The following is a 19,847-nucleotide window of genomic DNA, read 5'->3' as shown; positions in this document are numbered from 1 at the left end:
AAGAGGTAAACTTCCATATACATATACACAAAAGATAATACCTACATATCAACACAATCTAAATCAAACTCAGGTTCTATGAAACTAGGGCAAAACATCAGTAAGAAAAAAACAGACTTCTGAAAACACCACGTATATTGATAAACATCAAACATTACCCAACTTTTGTATAAACTAAAAAGCAGCAAACAGCATCCAACTTCTATATAGATGTTGTAAGATGTATCCAACTTCTATATATATGTAGTAAGATGTATCCAACTTCTATATAGATGTAGTAAGATGTATCCAACTTCTATATAGATGTTGTAAGATGTATCCAACTTCTATATAGATGTTGTAAGATGTATCCAACTTCTATATAGATATTGTAAGATGTATCCAACTTCTATATAGATGTAGTAAGATGTATCCAACTTCTATATAGATGTTGTAAGATGTATCCAACTTCTATATAGATGTTGTAAGATGTATCCAACTTCTATATAGATGTTGTAGTATGTATCCAACTTCTATATAGATGTTGTATCCAACTTCTATATAGATGTTGTATATGTATCCAACTTCTATATAGATGTTGTAGTATGTATCCAACTTCTATATAGATGTTGTAAGATGTATCCAACTTCTATATAGATGTTGTAGTATGTATCCAACTTCTATATAGATGTTGTAAGATGTATCCAACTTCTATATAGATGTAGTAAGATGTATCCAACTTTTATATAGATGTTGTAGTATGTATCCAACTTCTATATAGATGTTGTAAGATGCATCCAACTTCTATATAGATGTTGTAAGATGTATCCAACTTCTATATAGATGTTGTAGTATGTATCCAACTTCTATATAGATGTTGTAGTATGTATCCAACTTCTATATAGATGTTGTAAGATGTATCCAACTTCTATATAGATGTTGTAAGATGTATCCAACTTCTATATAGATGTTGTAAGATGTATCCAACTTCTATATAGATGTTGTAAGATGTATCCAACTTCTATATAGATGTTGTAAGATGTACCCAACTTCTATATAGATGTTGTAAGATGTATCCAACTTCTATATAGATGTTGTATATAGATGTTGTATGTTCTATATAGATGTTGTAAGATGTATCCAACTTCTATATAGATGTTGTAGATGTATCCAACTTCTATATAGATGTTGTCAGATGTATCCAACTTCTATATAGATGTTGTAAGATGCATCCAACTTCTATATAGATGTTGTAAGATGTATCCAACTTCTATATAGATGTTGTAGTATGTATCCAACTTCTATATAGATGTTGTAGTATGTATCCAACTTCTATATAGATGTTGTAAGATATATCCAACTTCTATATAGATGTTGTAGTATGTATCCAACTTCTATATAGATGTTGTAAGATGTATCCAACTTCTATATAGATGTTGTAAGATGCATCCAACTTCTATATAGATGTTGTAAGATGTATCCAACTTCTATATAGATGTTGTAGTATGTATCCAACTTCTATATAGATGTTGTAAGATGTATCCAACTTCTATATAGATGTTGTAAGATGTATCCAACTTCTATATAGATGTAGTAAGATGTATCCAACTTTTATATAGATGTTGTAGTATGTATCCAACTTCTATATAGATGTTGTAAGATGTATCCAACTTTTATATAATGCTGTATGATATATCCTTATTAAACAATATGACATAGTAAGTCCAACACTAGGAAAAGGTTGTTGTAACAGAAACATAAAAATGTTCCACAAAAAGAATGTGCTATATGTCAATACAACACCTACATAACTATATCTTAACTGACACAGGGTACTGTACACAGGTAATTGTGGAGTGTCCTCCCCTTGCATGCATATTAAAGGTGGGAGGAGGAAGAAACTTCCCCATCCTCTGTACATACATTTTCTGTGTATATACAGAGCATTGTACACCTACAAACAAACCCTACATACTGTGCCTGATTTACTGCCTGGCTAAAATAAACAGCCAAGCTGGTTTGAGCTATCAAAATCCCTCCTCACACCCACATAAAAACCAACTTTGTATATAGTTAACACTGTCTCTTACAGTACCGTTTCCAGCTTTCTAATTTTTTTCATTATATTTTGTTACCTTTTTTTCACCCTGCATCTGTCCTACAGGAAGTCTAGGACCATTTGTCCTATAGGAAGTCAGGGACCAATGTCCTGCAGGAATTTAGGGACCATCTGTCCCACAGAAAATCAGGGACCACATCAGGGCCATAAATACTACCACTGCTGGTTGTCTTAGCCATATGCATGTATTCAATGTGCACACAGTAGCAGGACTGAGTAAAACTCAAAAGCTACATGAATTTGTAAGGCTGTCTGTGTAACTCAGGCTACTTCTGTACAAGTGCAGATTGACTGGTCTGCAGTCCCTGAGAGGGTCACCATGGAGATGTTGGATGCATAGTTATACAGCTAATTAGTCAATAGCAAGAAATAATTGTATTAACAGTTTGTGGAGTAAATAATAAATTATAATGCCGGTTGCTATGGTGACTTGATGTTGTCAGAAACAACTACGAGGGTATACCAAAAATGCTGATGACCAATGGTGACAGCATTTGGTTTTTGCCATAGTTACCTGGCTAGGGTCAGACCAAAGCCTAAATTATAAAATGTGAACAGGTTATATTAACATACACAGATATGCATAGCAAAGTACTGCTGGCTGACACCACATCAGAAATATAGCTACATATCATATCATGACAAGTTCAACAACAGACCTAGCAGTCCTGAAGGTCACCTGAGATAAGCAATATTGAATGTAAAGGTTAAAGGATAGCTATCATGAAGTGCCATGAAACAGAAATTGTAACACTGAATACAGACAGTGGCAATACATGCATATCATCAAAACAGTCATCCTATACTGATCATTCTTATTAAGTTATTTCCAGTTGGGAAATAACTAATGTTATGCTAAAAAATACAATTTTTCTATGAAAATTACAGTAAAGTCTACAAAAAATCTTCCTCCCCAGGAAGAATTGTCTTGTTTTGGTAATTAAATCATCTTAAATGCTTCCATTCATGAAGAACATTTGATTATACCATATCTAGGTATTGAGAAGAAGATCATTTAAATTGAAGTCAATTTGACCCCTTTTGACCCCACCCATCAGCCCCTGGGGGTCTGTCAGGATCAAAATTGGCATACCATCATGTCCTCATCCTTCACTTATAATTCTGACCAAGTTTGAAATATTTTTCCAAGGGAAATAATTCAACAGATTATGCTCAAAAAAATCTAGTTTTTCAATATAAACTATTGTAAACTTTACGCCCTCCCCACAGGAAAATGTGATACCCTGGAGCCATTAAATTCACGATTTTGGTAAAGCACCATAAGATGCTTCCATTCATGAAGAGTATATGACTCTACCATATCTGGGTGTTGAGAAGAAGATTTTTGAAATCTAAGTCGATTTGACCACTTTTGGCCCTGCCCCTCAGGCCTTTGAGAGGTTGAGACTGCATATTTCACAATTTTGGTTCATCTTAGACCAAGGAAAGTTTCTGCACATTTTCATTGAAATTGGAACAGGAGTTTTTGAGAAGAAGTCAAAAGTGTTTAATTGTTTATGGACGCACAATCAGGGCTCTCAATCTGCCAGATTTGGGGCCGAATTCCCAATGCAAAATAGTATCTTTTTTTCCCAATTTAGACCCCAAGTTTTCCCAATTCTAAGGAAAACACCATTATTTTTCCCAATTCTAAGGGCCCCCAGCCCCAGTCCCAAAATGGGGTGGGAGAGCCCTGACAACACACGACATACCACGCTGGATGAAGGGTATTAGAGTAGGTCACCACAAGACTTTGTCTCAGGTGACCTAAACAGCAGAAATGCTAGTAGTACTACAATATTGACAGCAGCTCGAGCTATATCAGTGCTTTTCTGTTGTAAGTAAACAAGCCAGTATTGACTTATCCACTATTGATGTCTAGCATTATGTCACCCACAACTGCTTTGTAGTAGTTAAGGTGAAGAACAATGCAGTCCTCAATCAATGCTGTTACAACACAAGTGTAGGCCTATTGAAGGAAGTTGTGTGTAACCTGGTACCTTACACTAAAGCAGATGTGCAGCAAGCATTGGGCTGACTGACCAAGTTCAATGTGACAAGGTGCTACAAACATACAAAACACCCTAATATATCTGTGAATAGGACCATTATAACCAATGTTAATGACAAATATTGTTCCAATTACATGCAAGTGAATAGGTACCTTCCAATACAGAATTAGATAGAGTAGTGCCAAATAATTCATCTATATCATAAGGCTGTTTTATCCTTACATGAATCCTTAGTGACACTAAGAAGGTACAATTTTTTTAAAATAAGTAGATGACTATAGAAAACTAAAATTGACTAAAGGAAATGTCTTGAATCTAATTCATAAACGCCATTGAAATATTCAGATATAAAGTGTATTGCCTCCAGTTTTTTTTACCAAACCCATTCACAACCACAATAGCCAAGGTTACCGATAACACTTATCCTTGCCATATCATAACTGAGTATGTGTGTTTATATAAGTGGATCTAAAACTTCTTGCCTCAGATAATGATTATATAGGTTTAATGATGTTTTCAGGTTCATGAAATACATATCTTTTAAATATTCTATCAAAAACTCACACAACTTTTTTTTTTTTCTCCTTCTAGCTTGGCTTCACCAATAATTATATTTTCACATTGTTACCAATACGATGATATAAGTCACAACATATGTAATACATGTAAATTTCAGTATTTTACCAGTATGTATATATATATTTTAATGATAAAATAGCATTTCTTTGAGCATTTCACAACTTATCTTCATGACAATATTATTTCAGTTAAGATTTTAGAAAACATTTTCATAAACCTGATATACATGCAAGTTTTGTTTTCATAAAAAGCATTAAGATAACACACATACACATGACCATAAAATTTTTTGAGATCACGCAATTTATTAATAGATATTTCAAAAAGATTTTAAAAAACAGTTAAGTCAAATGGAAATAATTCAATCATGTCAGAAATTTAAACCATTTGGAAAATGTAAAACAATTTTACAAAAAAAGATTTCATACCTATTTAAGATCAGAACACCTTTTGGTAGGGATATAACTACCTATTAGTAAGTTGTATAACTTGTAAGTTGTAAGCTAAACCCCTCTGCATTTGTCAAGGTGCCCAGTGCTAAAATCAAAACAACTATATCTATTTCAGTTGTCTACGAAAAAAAATGTTGAATTAAAAAGTTTAAATCTAATTTTTTTACTTAAGAAAATCAAAACTGAAGACAACAGAATAACAGTTTTGTAAACCACATTGAATGAACACAACAATATACCAGCTCCTCAGGTGGGCCTCAAATGGTGTTTCGTGCAACAGTTCCTTCAACATTATATATATTAACTCTGCCAGCCATTTTCTCTCCCTTTAAACACAAGCTATCGGGACAAAACATTGCCCGATTAGGTTTTCTCAATGACTATATTTTTCTTGTGATATTCCAGGCCGATATACGATAGTCCTACAAAACAATGTAAACTGTGCTATACAAAAACTAGTGTATGCAAAATTCCTTTGAGTTGTAAGGGTTGTTTACAAAAAAGTTAAATAATCTAATGCTAGACCTTAACTTAAAATTGATGCTTTTTGTGAAATTTGATACATGTTGCAACATAATAATACCATCATTTTCAACAGATAACAATGGGATACAACAAAACTGCATGAAAAAAACTCCTTCTGCACAAACAACCCATACTCATATAATACTGCCAGTCTGTGGAGCTTTCCTGCTGAGTACTGTGACAAACAATGGTACAAGTAAACCTATAAACAATGTCAGATAATTTTAGTATCTAATTTAGTATTTTAAACAAAAAAGGGGATACTTAATTGTGAAATGTAATTGTAAACACTGGTAAGATAATATTGCAGTCAGTACACTATTTGTTTTTCAATTATTATTTTTATTACATGGTAACCATTGAGAAGTATTTACATAATTGTGTTTTTAAAATGCAGCTGTGCCGAAGAAATTTTCTAAGAAATGATAACTTTTTCTTTAAAGTGTTAAAATACTGGCCATTGGGTCCTGTGACACATAATACTGCAGTCATGATGAAACAAAAAAAAAACACCTGCTGGAAAATATTATTTGTAGATTTTTTGGAATTTATCAGTTTCACAGTAAAAACATTAAGACTTGACAAAAGTAAATAAAGTGTCCCAGCTGACCTTTGAACCCCAGCTTTAACCCAATTCCTCATTTAACAAAATATATCTATGGTACTGTAAAACAATCACCTGTTTGCTCCAAAGTACATAAGCAGCTAACCTATGAATAATCCAGTAGAAGCCTGCTATTAAAGGAAAAAAGTAGCTAATAGATTTCTAAAGTAACTTCCGAATTGTTAAGAAGTTTTGCAATGCTGACTCTTTCAAACACACATATGCTCCAGTGCATGATGAAGCATTTAAACAAAACGGTGTCCTTGACAGAGAGAGGACATATACATTTGAATTTAATAGCAACTATTTTGGTATTGGAGTTTAATAGCAACTATTTTCCAATGTCTTTATGTGGTCAGATCATTTAATTTAGTCAATATGCTTAGCACAGTTGTTGTATGTTATTAACATAAATATTATTATTATTATATAAATACGTCATTATTTTTTTTTTAAAGAAAATTAAATTCAGATACTTGGTTTCTGTCTTGGACAAAATGTATGCAGGTATCGTGAGAAGCAGTAAGTAATTTATCACATGGGAGGGGAAAACAACATCTAAATTTCAAATTTGTCAAGAAACTAAAACTTATTTCTGTTAGAAGACTACAAATTATTTTTGTTAGAAGACTACAAATTATCCTATTAGCTTCAGTCACACACTATAAGCCCCTGTCGGAAAACAACAAATTATTAGCTCCTGTTAGATAACTACAGTTTATAAGCACCTGTCGGAATCTACAATCTACTAGCTTCTGTCAGAAAACTAAAAATAATTACCTCATGTAGGAAAACAAATTATTTGCTCATGCCAGATATTAAAAAATTGTTAGTCCTTCTCAGCTCCTGTCAGAAAACTACAAGCTATGACACAACAGTATATAAATGTCTGTCCTATATTCTGAACTAATGATTATATCATGTTTACCAGGAACCTCAAGGAGTGTCAATGATAAAAAATACTCAACAACGTGCATCTAATTCAGGTAAAACTTTATCCTGTATTATACAAGCCAAGAAACAGGACTTGTCATTTATATAGCTATTCAAAAGCATATCAGTACTGAAATCAACCACATAATCTGAGAATTCATCAAATATAGTTACTGCAAGGTACTGATATTTCTACACCTAGGTACTCTGAGGTACTGTTATTTCTACACCTAGGTACTCTGAGGTACTGCTATTTCTACACCTAAGTACTCTGAGGTACTGATATTTCCACACCTAGGTACTCTGAGGTACTGCTATTTCTACACCTAGGTACTCTGAGGTACTATTTCTACACCTAGGTACTCTGAGGTACTGATATTTCTACACCTAGGTACTCTGAGGTACTATTTCTACACCTAGGTACTCTGAGGTACTATTTCTACACCTAGGTACTCTGAGGTACTGATATTTCCACACCTAGGTACTCTGAGGTACTGCTATTTCTACACCTAGGTACTCTGAGGTACTGCTATTTCTACACCTAGGTACTCTGAGGTACTGATATTTCCACACCTAGGTACTCTGAGGTACTGCTATTTCTACACCTAGGTACTCTGAGGTACTGCTATTTCTACACCTAGGTACTCTGAGGTACTATTTCTACACCTAGGTACTCTGAGGTACTGATATTTCTACACCTAGGTACTCTGAGGTACTACTACACCTAGGTACTCTGAGGTACTATTTCTACACCTAGGTACTCTGAGGTACTGCTATTTCTACACCTAGGTACTCTGAGGTACTGCTATTTCTACACCTAGGTACTCTGAGGTACTATTTCTACACCTAGGTACTCTGAGGTACTGATATTTCTACACCTAGGTACTCTGAGGTACTATTTCTACACCTAGGTACTCTGAGGTACTATTTCTACACCTAGGTACTCTGAGGTACTGCTATTTCTACACCTAGGTACTCTGAGGTACTGCTATTTCTACACCTAGGTACTCTGAGGTACTATTTCTACACCTAGGTACTCTGAGGTACTGATATTTCTACACCTAGGTACTCTGAGGTACTGATATTTCTACACCTAGGTACTCTGAGGTACTGTTATTTCTATACCTAGGTACTCTGAGGTACTGATATTTCTACACCTAGGTACTCTGAGGTACTGCTATTTCTACACCTAGGTACTTTGAGGTACTATTTCTACACCTAGGTACTCTGAGGTACTGCTATTTCTACACCTAGGTACTACAAGGTACTGTTAGTTCTACACCTAGGTATTCTGAGGTACTGATATTTCTACACCTAGGTACTACAAGGTACTGATATTTCTACACATAGGTACTCTGAGGAACTGATATTTCTACACCTAGGTACTCTGAGGTATTATTTCTAAACCTAGGTACTCTGAGGTACTGCTATTTCTCACCTAGGTACTCTGAGGTACTGCTATTTCTACACCTAGGTACTCTGAGGTACTGATATTTCTACACCTAGGTACTCTGAGGTACTGATATTTCCACACCTAGGTACTCTGAGGTACTGCTATTTCTACACCTAGGTACTCTGAGGTACTGCTATTTCTACACCTAGGTACTCTGAGGTACTGATATTTCCACACCTAGGTACTCTGAGGTACTGCTATTTCTACACCTAGGTAATCTGAGGTACTGATATTTCTACACCTAGGTACTCTGAGGTACTATTTCTACACCTAGGTACTCTGAGGTACTGATATTTCTACACCTAGGTACTCTGAAGTACTATTTCTACACCTAGGTACTCTGAGGTACTATTTCTACACCTAGGTACTCTGAGGTACTGCTATTTCTACTCCTAGGTACTCTGAGGTACTATTTCTACACCTAGGTACTCTGAGGTACTGATATTTCTACACCTAGGTACTTTGAGGTACTGCTATTTCTATACCTAGGTACTCTGAGGTACTGATATTTCTACACCTAGGTACTCTGAGGTACTGCTATTTCTACACCTAGGTACTTTGAGGTACTATTTCTACACCTAGGTAGTCTGGGGTACTGCTATTTCTACACCTAGGTACTACAAGGTACTGTTAGTTCTACACCTAGGTATTCTGAGGTACTGCTATTTCTACACCTAGGTACTACAAGGTACTGATATTTCTACACCTAGGTACTCTGAGGAACTGATATTTCTACACCTAGGTACTCTGAGGTATTATTTCTACACCTAGGTACTCTGAGGTACTGCTATTTCTACACCTAGGTACTCTGAGGTACTGCTATTTCTACACCTAGGTACTCTGAGGTACTATTTCTACACCTAGGTACTCTGAGGTACTGATATTTCTACACCTAGGTACTCTGAGGTACTATTTCTACACCTAGGTACTCTGAGGTACTATTTCTACACCTAGGTACTCTGAGGTACTGATATTTCTACACCTAGGTACTCTGAGGTACTGTTATTTCTATACCTAGGTACTCTGAGGTACTGATATTTCTACACCTAGGTACCCTGAGGTACTATTTCTACACCTAGGTACTCTGAGGTACTGATATTTCTACACCTAAGTACTCTGAGGTACTGTTATTTCTATACCTTGGTACTCTAAGGTACTGCCATTCCCAACAAAGTTATGTATATAAAAACTGATAATTGATTCTTTGTCAGAATGCCACAGGTGCATATAACAAATCAACCTTTTAAACTCTAGTGAAAAGAAATATAAAACTGTGAATTCATTTATCCTATATCGCTACTGCAGTGTTAAGGGATCAATACAGTAAGCAATTAGTACTCAACAGTTGTCTTTGTTGAAAACATGATATTTATTTGGATTTCTGACTTTTTATTTATTATCATCTGTACTGAGTTTTGAAATTTCAACATATTTCTAAAATTTTCAGTGTGGTATATTAATCAGCAGCCTTTAACTAAAGGTAATATCATTATGCCCGACTGATGACAGATACAAAATAGATCTGGGTACAGAACAGGTCACTTCAACTTCACACAGAATAGTCTTTTCTTTAATGTGGTAGAAACAGGTTACACAAACTCACTGTTATCTTTGCACTCCCATTAGGTATTTTCCAAAAGTTAAAAAACCACTTGCTAAATCTGGTGTTCTTTCATATACCATAACCATTTGTGTAAAATAAATCACTACCAGAGAAATTTTGTGCAAGATAAATACACTCATATTCTAGGCCCTATTGTTGTAAGTTTCCTCACCATTAATTGTTATACTTTGCTTACAAAGACATGTTATGTTGTCATCAAAACCTCATGTTATAAGTATAAAGAAACACTGATTGATTGTATGTAGAAGTTGTATGATATGGGAATGAAACAAAATTACAATCATTTCAGATCTTCTGGAAAATTTTTCTTATTTAATTTGATATGGGAACATAGTAGCTCAGATATGGGAACATAGTAGCTCAGTATGTAGAACCTATGCAAATCAGGTGAAGATTGGAGATGTGTGGTTCGAACTGCCTATCCTTGATCCCCAGGTTTTGTGTTTCTCTGTGAAACAGTAGTCTGTGCTCATGCAGTTATATCTCAAGTCAAGACATTTTCTCCTAATTTTATCTAGATAGCATGTGATGGGCCTCCCTATGTTGTTCAGTAAGGTAACCACCTGGAACCAGCTACTACATGACTATAGCTGTTCATAAGGCCATAAACTCCATAAACAAACAATTGATATGGGAACAACATCAGCACTAAAGAGAGAATCAATGAAATAAAAAAATCTACAACCGGAAACCATCATACTTGAGGGACTATTGCAAGTTAAGTACCCTCTCAGCAAACTGGAGAAGAAAAACTGTTTTTATCAGATTAAGTTGGTGAGACAGGAATCTAATATCAGAAGCTGATTATTCTATATTTCACAAATGAAATCATGTTAAGTTAAATAGGAATTATCAACAAGTGACCAATACATATGTACAAAGGAATACAGAGTCATCAGACATCTACAAAGGAACACAGTTAGGGTCATCAGACATCTACAAAGGAACACAGTTAGGGTCATCAGACATCTACAAAGGAACACAGTTATTGTCATCAGACATCTACAAAGGAACACAGAGTCATCAGACATCTACAAAGGAACACAGTTGGGGTCATCAGACATCTACAAAGGAACACAAATGCAAATATTGTAACATGTCAATATAATCTTTAATCACAATACCAATAAAACAAAAGATTTACAAACACCTCCATAAAAAAATGACAAAGAGATATAGCAGAAAAGGATCAGGTGTTCATATGCACAACTCCTCTCCACCCCCACTTAGAAATAAAAAAAAGATTGAACTTCCTGGAAATTTTTTATTCATAATAACTGTCATTTGAAAGCCTTCCTTCTTTGTTTGAAGGTTAATCAGGGATTGCATCTTAAAGTGCATATCTGCTAGATCTGTGGCTGAAGATTACAAATACCATATTTACCTTGCAGCAGTCCTATCAGGTCCATACATTGCTTCTTAAATAAAGTCAGGAGGTGAACTTATTACAGGACATTGACATACCACTGACTCATCTTTTTACATATCTACAGGAAAAATATGGTAGGCTGTACATGCTATAATTTGAACATCTGTTACTGAAAAAAGATGTCTCTACTGCTCTTCTCAAGCCTAACTGAATTTCATATGTGTTCACACATTTTCAGTGTTCTTTGTTTAATTGAATTATTTGTTAAAGATTGTTTTAGAGATAATCGATGTTGACAGACAATAAATAAAACTTAGAATAGTATTTTTCCTTTGTTTATTCATATACTGTAAGTTATTAATAACAATGAGGAATCACTTTTGGTAAGCGGTGAATGCATGAGACTGTATAGATTTGAACCATTCCAACCCAAACATCTGATCATGTGATTATTTGTGTTTCCTCCCTTAACTGACTGTTTTCAGGGCTCTCGATCTGCCAGATTTGGGGCCGAATATCGATTCGACCCCATTCCCAATGCAAAATAGTAACTTTTTTTCCCAATTTAGACCCCAAGTTTTCCCAATTCTAAGGAAAACACCATTATTTTTCCCAATTCTAAGGGCCCCAGGCCCCAGTCCCAAAATAGGGTGTGAGAGCCCTGTTTTTTGTCTTTAAAGTCTGTATTAAGGGTGGTAACATCAGTTGTTATAAACCCTTGAATTTGAAAAGAAGGTGACAACTGTTTTAGCTATGTATTCTGTTCTTGTATCAACTTTATTTTATTAATGGGATAAAATGAAAAGGATTTATTCCATCTTTTTCATCTGTAAAAGTTGAAAATCAAACGAAGTCTACAATAAGAAACTGAATGTAAGATCTGTAGCACTAACAAAGAGGAGCCTTTTAGCTTACAATAAACTTAGTAAAAAGTTAGAAGATAAGAGACCACAAACACCTGTAAAGATATAACAAGATATCCAAAAATATCACACCAGTACCAACTACAAGCATGAAAAGGCCATGTGACTGCACTGTTCACTCAAGTTGTTTTGGAAATTAAAGTCAGTCAGGCTGTCGGGGGACAAGGTCATCTAGAGCTAGACTCAGATTCTTTGTACTGTAATCACACAGAGGCAATGTATGGTGAAAAATCAATTGTTTGTTATAACTATCATATAGGTAGGAAAGGTCTGATGATCATTGCACAGGTCACCACTATCATACTGAAAGTAGCTACCATTAAAACATCTGATGAAAATAAGTCACGGAAAAGTGATTGCATATCATCTATATTCAAACCCAAACTATAAACATATGGTGTAATTTGTGGAGAGTCTTATGTATATAGTCTAAAATTTATAATCAGGAAAGGTTATACAAGCTTATTGTAAGTTTAAATACAAATATTAGCGAGTCTGTCAATTAAGTCTAAAATATATCAAGGGGATAGGCATGCATGTTAAATATAAGTTTGAATACAAATATTGGAGTGAACAGTTCAGCATTATTTCAATTATCAATATTAAGATGTGCGACACATTCAATCAAAGATCAAATTTTGATGATACTTATTGAACTGATGTGTCAGTGATTTTTGGGACTAAGATATTTGAGTCCTGGGCTTTTCCTGTAGAACTTGCCCACATTTAAAAAAAAAAATACTTTGTCTCTAAGTCATGAGACTCGTTAGAATTTAGGGAAATTGTGTACTGGACTGACTTGAAAAATATCCTTTAAAATTACTAATGCAAGTTCTATTCCCCAGTCTTAATATTTTGAATAATTTTCAATGTCATACAGATGGAAATGTTAGTATTTCTAAAATAAAACCTCAGTATTATACTTATCTAAAATTATTTGAATATACAGACTTTTGTTGACAAAAGAATAGTGACAAGAAAAATCATCTATGACACAACAACGATGGAAACATGAATTTGTTCCTCATCAATAACGGTGTATGGTAAACCCAGTTGATTTATAAAACATTTGTAAGTGATATCATGATTTAATAAACCATGAACCATAACATCTACAGGCCTGTCAGTATTCTGACAACACAGATTATTGTAACCAAAAGAATGTGCCTCTAATATGTGTCATGAGATAAAAAAATCTCCTGGAATTCATATGACACACAAATAGAACAGTATCAAAATGACATGGTAGATCCATAAAATGCAGTGTGATCAAGCTACAGTTTATTTTTATGAGTCCTTTTCAACTTTATTGCTATAAAGTAAAACAATGGATCCAACAATGTAAAATTTAGTATTTTCAAAATCCTATGAGTACATGTGTACAGGACTCAAGATCTAAACATACACTTGTCACTAATGGCCTCTACATATCATAACAAAACCAAATATCATGACACGACCCATGGAACATCCTCCAAATATCACAACACGACCCATGGAACATCCTCCAAATATCACAACACGACCCATGGAACATCCTCCAAATATCACAACACGACCCATGAAACATCCTCCAAATATCACCACAAAACACCACCCATGAAACATCCTCCAAATATCACCACACAACCCATGAAACATCCTCCAAATATCACCACACAACAACTGAAACATCCTCCAAATATCACAACACCACCCAGGAAACATCCTCCAAATATCACAACACAACCCACAGATGACCACCAAATCTTAAGATATGGCCCATGAAACAGTCTCTAAATATCATGACAAAATTCATGGAAAGATCACTAAATGTCATGACAACTAATAGACAAGACCACTTAACGTCATGACAACTCATAGAAAAGACCACTAAATGTCACGACAACCGATAGAAAAGACCGCTTAATGTCATGACAACCCATAGAAATGACCACTTATTGTCATGACAACCCATAGAAAAGACATCTAAATGACATAACAACCCAGAGAAAAGAATTGCTAAATGACATGACAGCCAATAGAAGAGACCACTTTATGTCATGACAACCTATAAAAAAAGCTAAATGTCACAACAACCCATAGAAAAGACAGCTAAATGTCATGACAACCCATAGAAAAGACCACTGTATGTCATGACAACCCATAGAAAAGACTGCTAAATGTCATGACAACCCTAGAAAAGACTGCTAAATGTCATGACAACTCATAGAAAAGACAGTTGAATGACATGACAACCCATAGAAAAGACTGCTAAATGTCATGACAACCCTAGAAAAGACTGCTAAATGTCATGACAACTCATAGAAAAGACAGTTGAATGACATGACAGCACATAGAAAAGACCACTATATGTCATGACAACCCATAAAAAAGCTAAATGTCATGACAACTGATAGAAAAGACAGCTAAATGTCATGGCAATCCTTTAAAAAAAAGCTAAATGTCATGACAACCCATAGAAAAGACCACTAAATGTCATGACAACACATAGAAAAGACTGCTAAATGAAATGACAACCCATAGAAAAGACCACTATATGTCATGACAACACATAGAAAAGACTGCTAAATGAAATGACAACCCATAGAAAAGACCACTAAATGTTAAGACACAGCCTGTAAAACAGCCTCTAATAAAAAGTCACAAGAAAACAATAACATGTCAACACAATCATGATTCAAACTCAACTTCAACAAAACTATGGCAAAATATGAACAAAATGAAGATTTACATGGAGATTCCTAAAGAAGTACAAGGAGAATGAGACTAGCAGTTCTGGAAGAGTAAACATCTTACGCTTTAATTGACAACACCTGGTCAATCCAAGTATGGTAAACCTTCATTTTGTTCGATAAAAAAGTTAATAAAATATTGCTAAACCTGTTAGAATGATTCAAAATTATGCTGGAGAAAATAAATTAAGAGTTTGAACTATCAGTGTCAACATTGCCCAAAATCATGAAGAAGTATCTAAAAGTATCCTAGCACCTAAGCAGGAGACAACCCGTCAAGAAACTAATCATCAGAAATGACACTTTTCTGCCACTGGAGACTTAATATGACTAAGGAATAATGTTTGTTAATTTTTCATGAATCTTACAATTATTTGAACAGTCGTGACGTGATTATCTTATCAAAACCTGAAGTGTAACAATGTTCAGGGTTTTCCATAATTTTGTTAGTAGTAGGCTGTGTAGTGAAAGTAGGAGGCTGGCCTGCCATGTACGTGTAGTCGTGTGCGGAACATTAATACGGAACCGGATTGGTATAGGCGGCCAAATGATCAAAGTAGCCGGTCAAATTGGCCGGCGACCGGCTCTTATGGAAAACCCTGAATGTTGTTCTTTGACAAAACATGTGCCAAAATCCCATGATCCATAAATATTTACCAATTAGTATTACACTACACATCAATGCTAAATAAGTGGCATGTATGTGTATAACCTGGCGCTATCAATTGATTATGATGGTCATTTACATCCTGCTACCCACAGTGTTTAATGATGATGTGAATAGTGACCACATGTCCAACACAAAAAAATGGAATACATTTTAATGAGATCACTGACGATTGGAAAACTTCACAATAATTTTCATTAACATGCATCTTAGTTTGTTCATCTGTTGATTACTTCTTGCATGAAAATCATGATAATGAGAGCAGGCCATTGAATATCAAATCAACTGCTATATGTAAACACCATAGGTTGAGAATGCAAGGATGTTGCTATCTGGAAATGGAAAATTCAAAATAGGGAAATTGACAACTTAGGTGACACAACCCATTGACAAAGACCTCATTGGACTGAAAACTGCAAGGGAATGGTTTTTCCAAAGAGATTTCATGAAAGTTCCTTTTTTTAATTAAATTTTCAAGATATCATGAGACATATTGGGGGGTTCCACAGGTCCCCTCCCCCAACCCTTATAAAAGTTTATATCTAAGCTGCCAAATGGTGTCTCACTTTTTCCTTATCCCCTAAAAGTTATGGGTTCAGATTCATTTGCTGGAATATTTGGGCATTTTTTTAAATCTTTCATTTTCACACTTGCAATAGTATGTACGAACAAATGGGAGTTTGGATACTCTTTTTTATAAGTTTTAATCACAGAAAAAAGGCAACCCAAATCAAGCAATTAAATTTTGTTTAGAGATCTATTTCCATAAATTAAGCACCATATTTCACAAAAGTGGGGGTAAAGATTTTGACATAGCAAGTTGAGTGATCCTTGCAGAGCCTGTCACTAACATTGATTTATACATTAAACATTTGTAAGTAATACAGCCAATGGAACTAAACCTTAATACAATAGGTTGAATTTACATGTGGGAATTTCATCCAGACTGCAGGCCACAATGTTATGCTACAGTTACAAATGCTCCCTTGGTCAGGTACGAGACGTCAGATAATATTTTCTTGTTCCGTCTTATTACCCTTAATTTAAAAGAAATTACAACTATTTTGAGACAATTTGCATTAAATAAATATATTCATAAAAAAGTAATTTGGATAAACTTTTATTCTGTCTTCTTCTGTGTCAGTAAAAGATCTTACATGACAAGTCTATTTGTTTCCTTTATCTGACAAACAACACTGTAGTCTACATGTACATGTAATCTTTAAAACAATCATTCACCACATACAGTAAGACCATACCAGACAAGAGCATTCCTCTGTACATGATGTAAAATTAACAAAGTCAAATTCAGCATCCATCTAATATTATTACATCATCAAAAACACTCATGTTATGCTGCATCATTGATGCAAGTAGTCTGAATCAGCGGTATGGATTAATGACAGAATTAATTTCTACCTTCTGCTTGTATCAGGTCATTTTAACCATTAGTCTTATACATGTAACGTTAAGATTCAGCACTGACTTAAGTTTGCATTCAGCACTGCAAATACAGTTATATTCAGACAAACAAATGAAATAAACAATTCAAATTATTTTCTATAGCCATGTCAACTTGCGTGAGACTGAGGGATAAAATCAATTTTTCCCTAAAAATAATTCTTAGGCTATATAAAAATTTCACACAAAAAAAAAGAAAAGAGAAATATTTTCTTTCTTACTGAATTCCAAAAAAAAAAAAAAAAAAAACATACATTTAGACAGCAAGTATACCAATTTACAATGGGAACTAGACACCAAAATCCATGAAGAATGAACACATATTAATGCAGCTTTTATTGAAATTAATTACATTTAGAATACTGAATACATCAATATAAAAATTAATAAACCCAAATAAAACAACTTGAAATTTAACTAAAAAGAAGTATTCAAAGAAACAAGTAACATATAAAACTAATTAAGTAAAATTTGAAAAATATGTTTATTTGTCAAATGAAAAAGGAATGCTATCATATAATGAAAGGAAATCTTTAAAAACAAAAAACCTTTTTTCATCTTAGTTTCCTTAATAAATATTATTGTTCTTTGACATGTACAACTGAAATTTGTAAATTTATGAAAATAATAATCATCATAATAGGTTATTACATGTCAAAATATCCTAGTTGAGAGAAATTAAATTCTTATTTGCACAATATTGAATTTGACATGTTCTCTATCTGTTATGATTTTCAAAGTAAAGTTATACAATATCTGGGATGCTGTGAAGTAACTTAAATATGGTAAATGCTGCTGCATCAAATTTAATTTAAACATTTAATTTCATTCAATTATCAACAATGTAAATATACATATAATAAGTATGTTATTAAATTTAAAAGAAATATGTTTACCTTGCTCTTACACAAAAGAAAAAAAAATCATTTCATTTTAATTTGTGAATTTGTCATGAAGACAGGGACAATGTTTTCAAGACATGTAAAAAAAGCTTAAAATATAAAAAAAAAATTAATACTTAACTTTATAAAATACCTTCTACTCTTCATATACACTTGGAGTTAAAATATTTAAATGTTAATGACACATTGATATTGTGGTTAGTCACCGCAGCCAGTGACCCCCTCCATGGTGTTGAACTTAGACTTGATGACCAACAATGACCTCTACTGGCCCAGGCCATCCCATCTCCTAGGGTCAAGCCCATGTGGTCAGACGGGAATACACCCACGAATACAAAAGGTCTGAAAACTCAAGTTGTATGCTTACAATCTGGAACAACCATAAAAACCCGACAAAACACTAGTGATGTAAGATGATGTGTATATAAAACGTGTGATGTCGGGACATATCTAGTGAAATGAAATACGGCTTATGCATGCCTGCTTGTGTACACCGGAAGTCGGACAGTCACTCAAGAATTCATTCATCAGAATTGGCGCAAACTGCATGGGTACAACGACATACAACACGCAGGTCAACAAAGAATTAAACACATAAGCAAAATAAATACTTACTTATTTCTTGTTTTGTAGCTACGCTCGTCTCTGCAATTTGCCCGTTAACATAAGATCCAGTTGTTGCCACGAGAAAGGCCACACAGGAAATGCATAACGCAGCCTTCAATGTTAACTTACACATATTTAGAATAATATCACAGACATTTAAAAACTTGCTTATTGACAAGTACAGTAATTTTTGTATCTCTACGTTCAATTCAAAAGTAACAAATAATTCACTATGGCACGTCACATTGCCAATCACTATAAATTCCAAATGGATTGTTTATCAATGAACTCCGCATACAATCGGCCATATTCCAAATAACAGCAGGCCTAGGACATGTTGTTCCAGTGAAACACGAGATCGTTTCGATTCACATCATGGTAAATCTTACAACACCATAATCAATCAAGACATTATTACGTGAATATAATCCACGGAGTTCACAAATTTGTCCTAATCCCCTTGAAATGTTGATTCAGTACCTACAGAAATACCGAGTAAGGCCTTGAACTTCGGCGAGACTGTCAGTAGACTTTGTGCGCAGTAGAACCAAGAAAATACCCATGTCGATTCCTCTGTTTGTCTAATTCATTCATTTCAACAATACCTGAAATGATTAATATCCTTGTGAAGCACTTTTGTCGCCTCGGATGTAAAATTGGCAAAGTTAATCAAGAAAACGGTCACCATAATCCAGACAGAATCGCACAGCATACACAATCTAGCGGAAAAACAAGACGTAAACAACCTCGTAAAATGATTGGTCAATTACACCGTCGGAGCTAGAAAGATCCTATGATCCATAGTTTCGAATCCATAGTGATCAAGGCCAAATATCTATCACTAGTTTCATAGTTTAATTCAAATGCTCAAAATTACTATATATAACATTGAAAAAACACGTAT

At 34.3% G+C, this 19,847-nt stretch overlaps 1 protein-coding gene across 1 annotated transcript in view; it reads right to left on the bottom strand.

The window, feature by feature from the left end:
• LOC132559489 (insulin-like peptide receptor) overlaps positions 1-19,088 on the bottom strand; it is a 70,782-nt gene extending 51,694 nt beyond the window's left edge. The window contains exon 1 of the mRNA XM_060224115.1: positions 18,953-19,088. Coding sequence (XP_060080098.1) covers positions 18,953-19,076 — 124 coding nt within the window. The 5' untranslated portion in view covers positions 19,077-19,088. The remainder of the gene's footprint in view (positions 1-18,952) is intronic.
• Positions 19,089-19,847: the final 759 nt, after the last annotated feature.

The sequence above is a fragment of the Ylistrum balloti genome, unplaced genomic scaffold (genome assembly GCF_031769215.1).
Source record: "Ylistrum balloti isolate Yb309-2 unplaced genomic scaffold, AGI_CSIRO_Ybal_v1 Utg370924, whole genome shotgun sequence".
NCBI lineage: Eukaryota > Metazoa > Mollusca > Bivalvia > Pectinida > Pectinidae > Ylistrum > Ylistrum balloti.
This window is presented reverse-complemented; position numbering and strand designations above follow the sequence as displayed.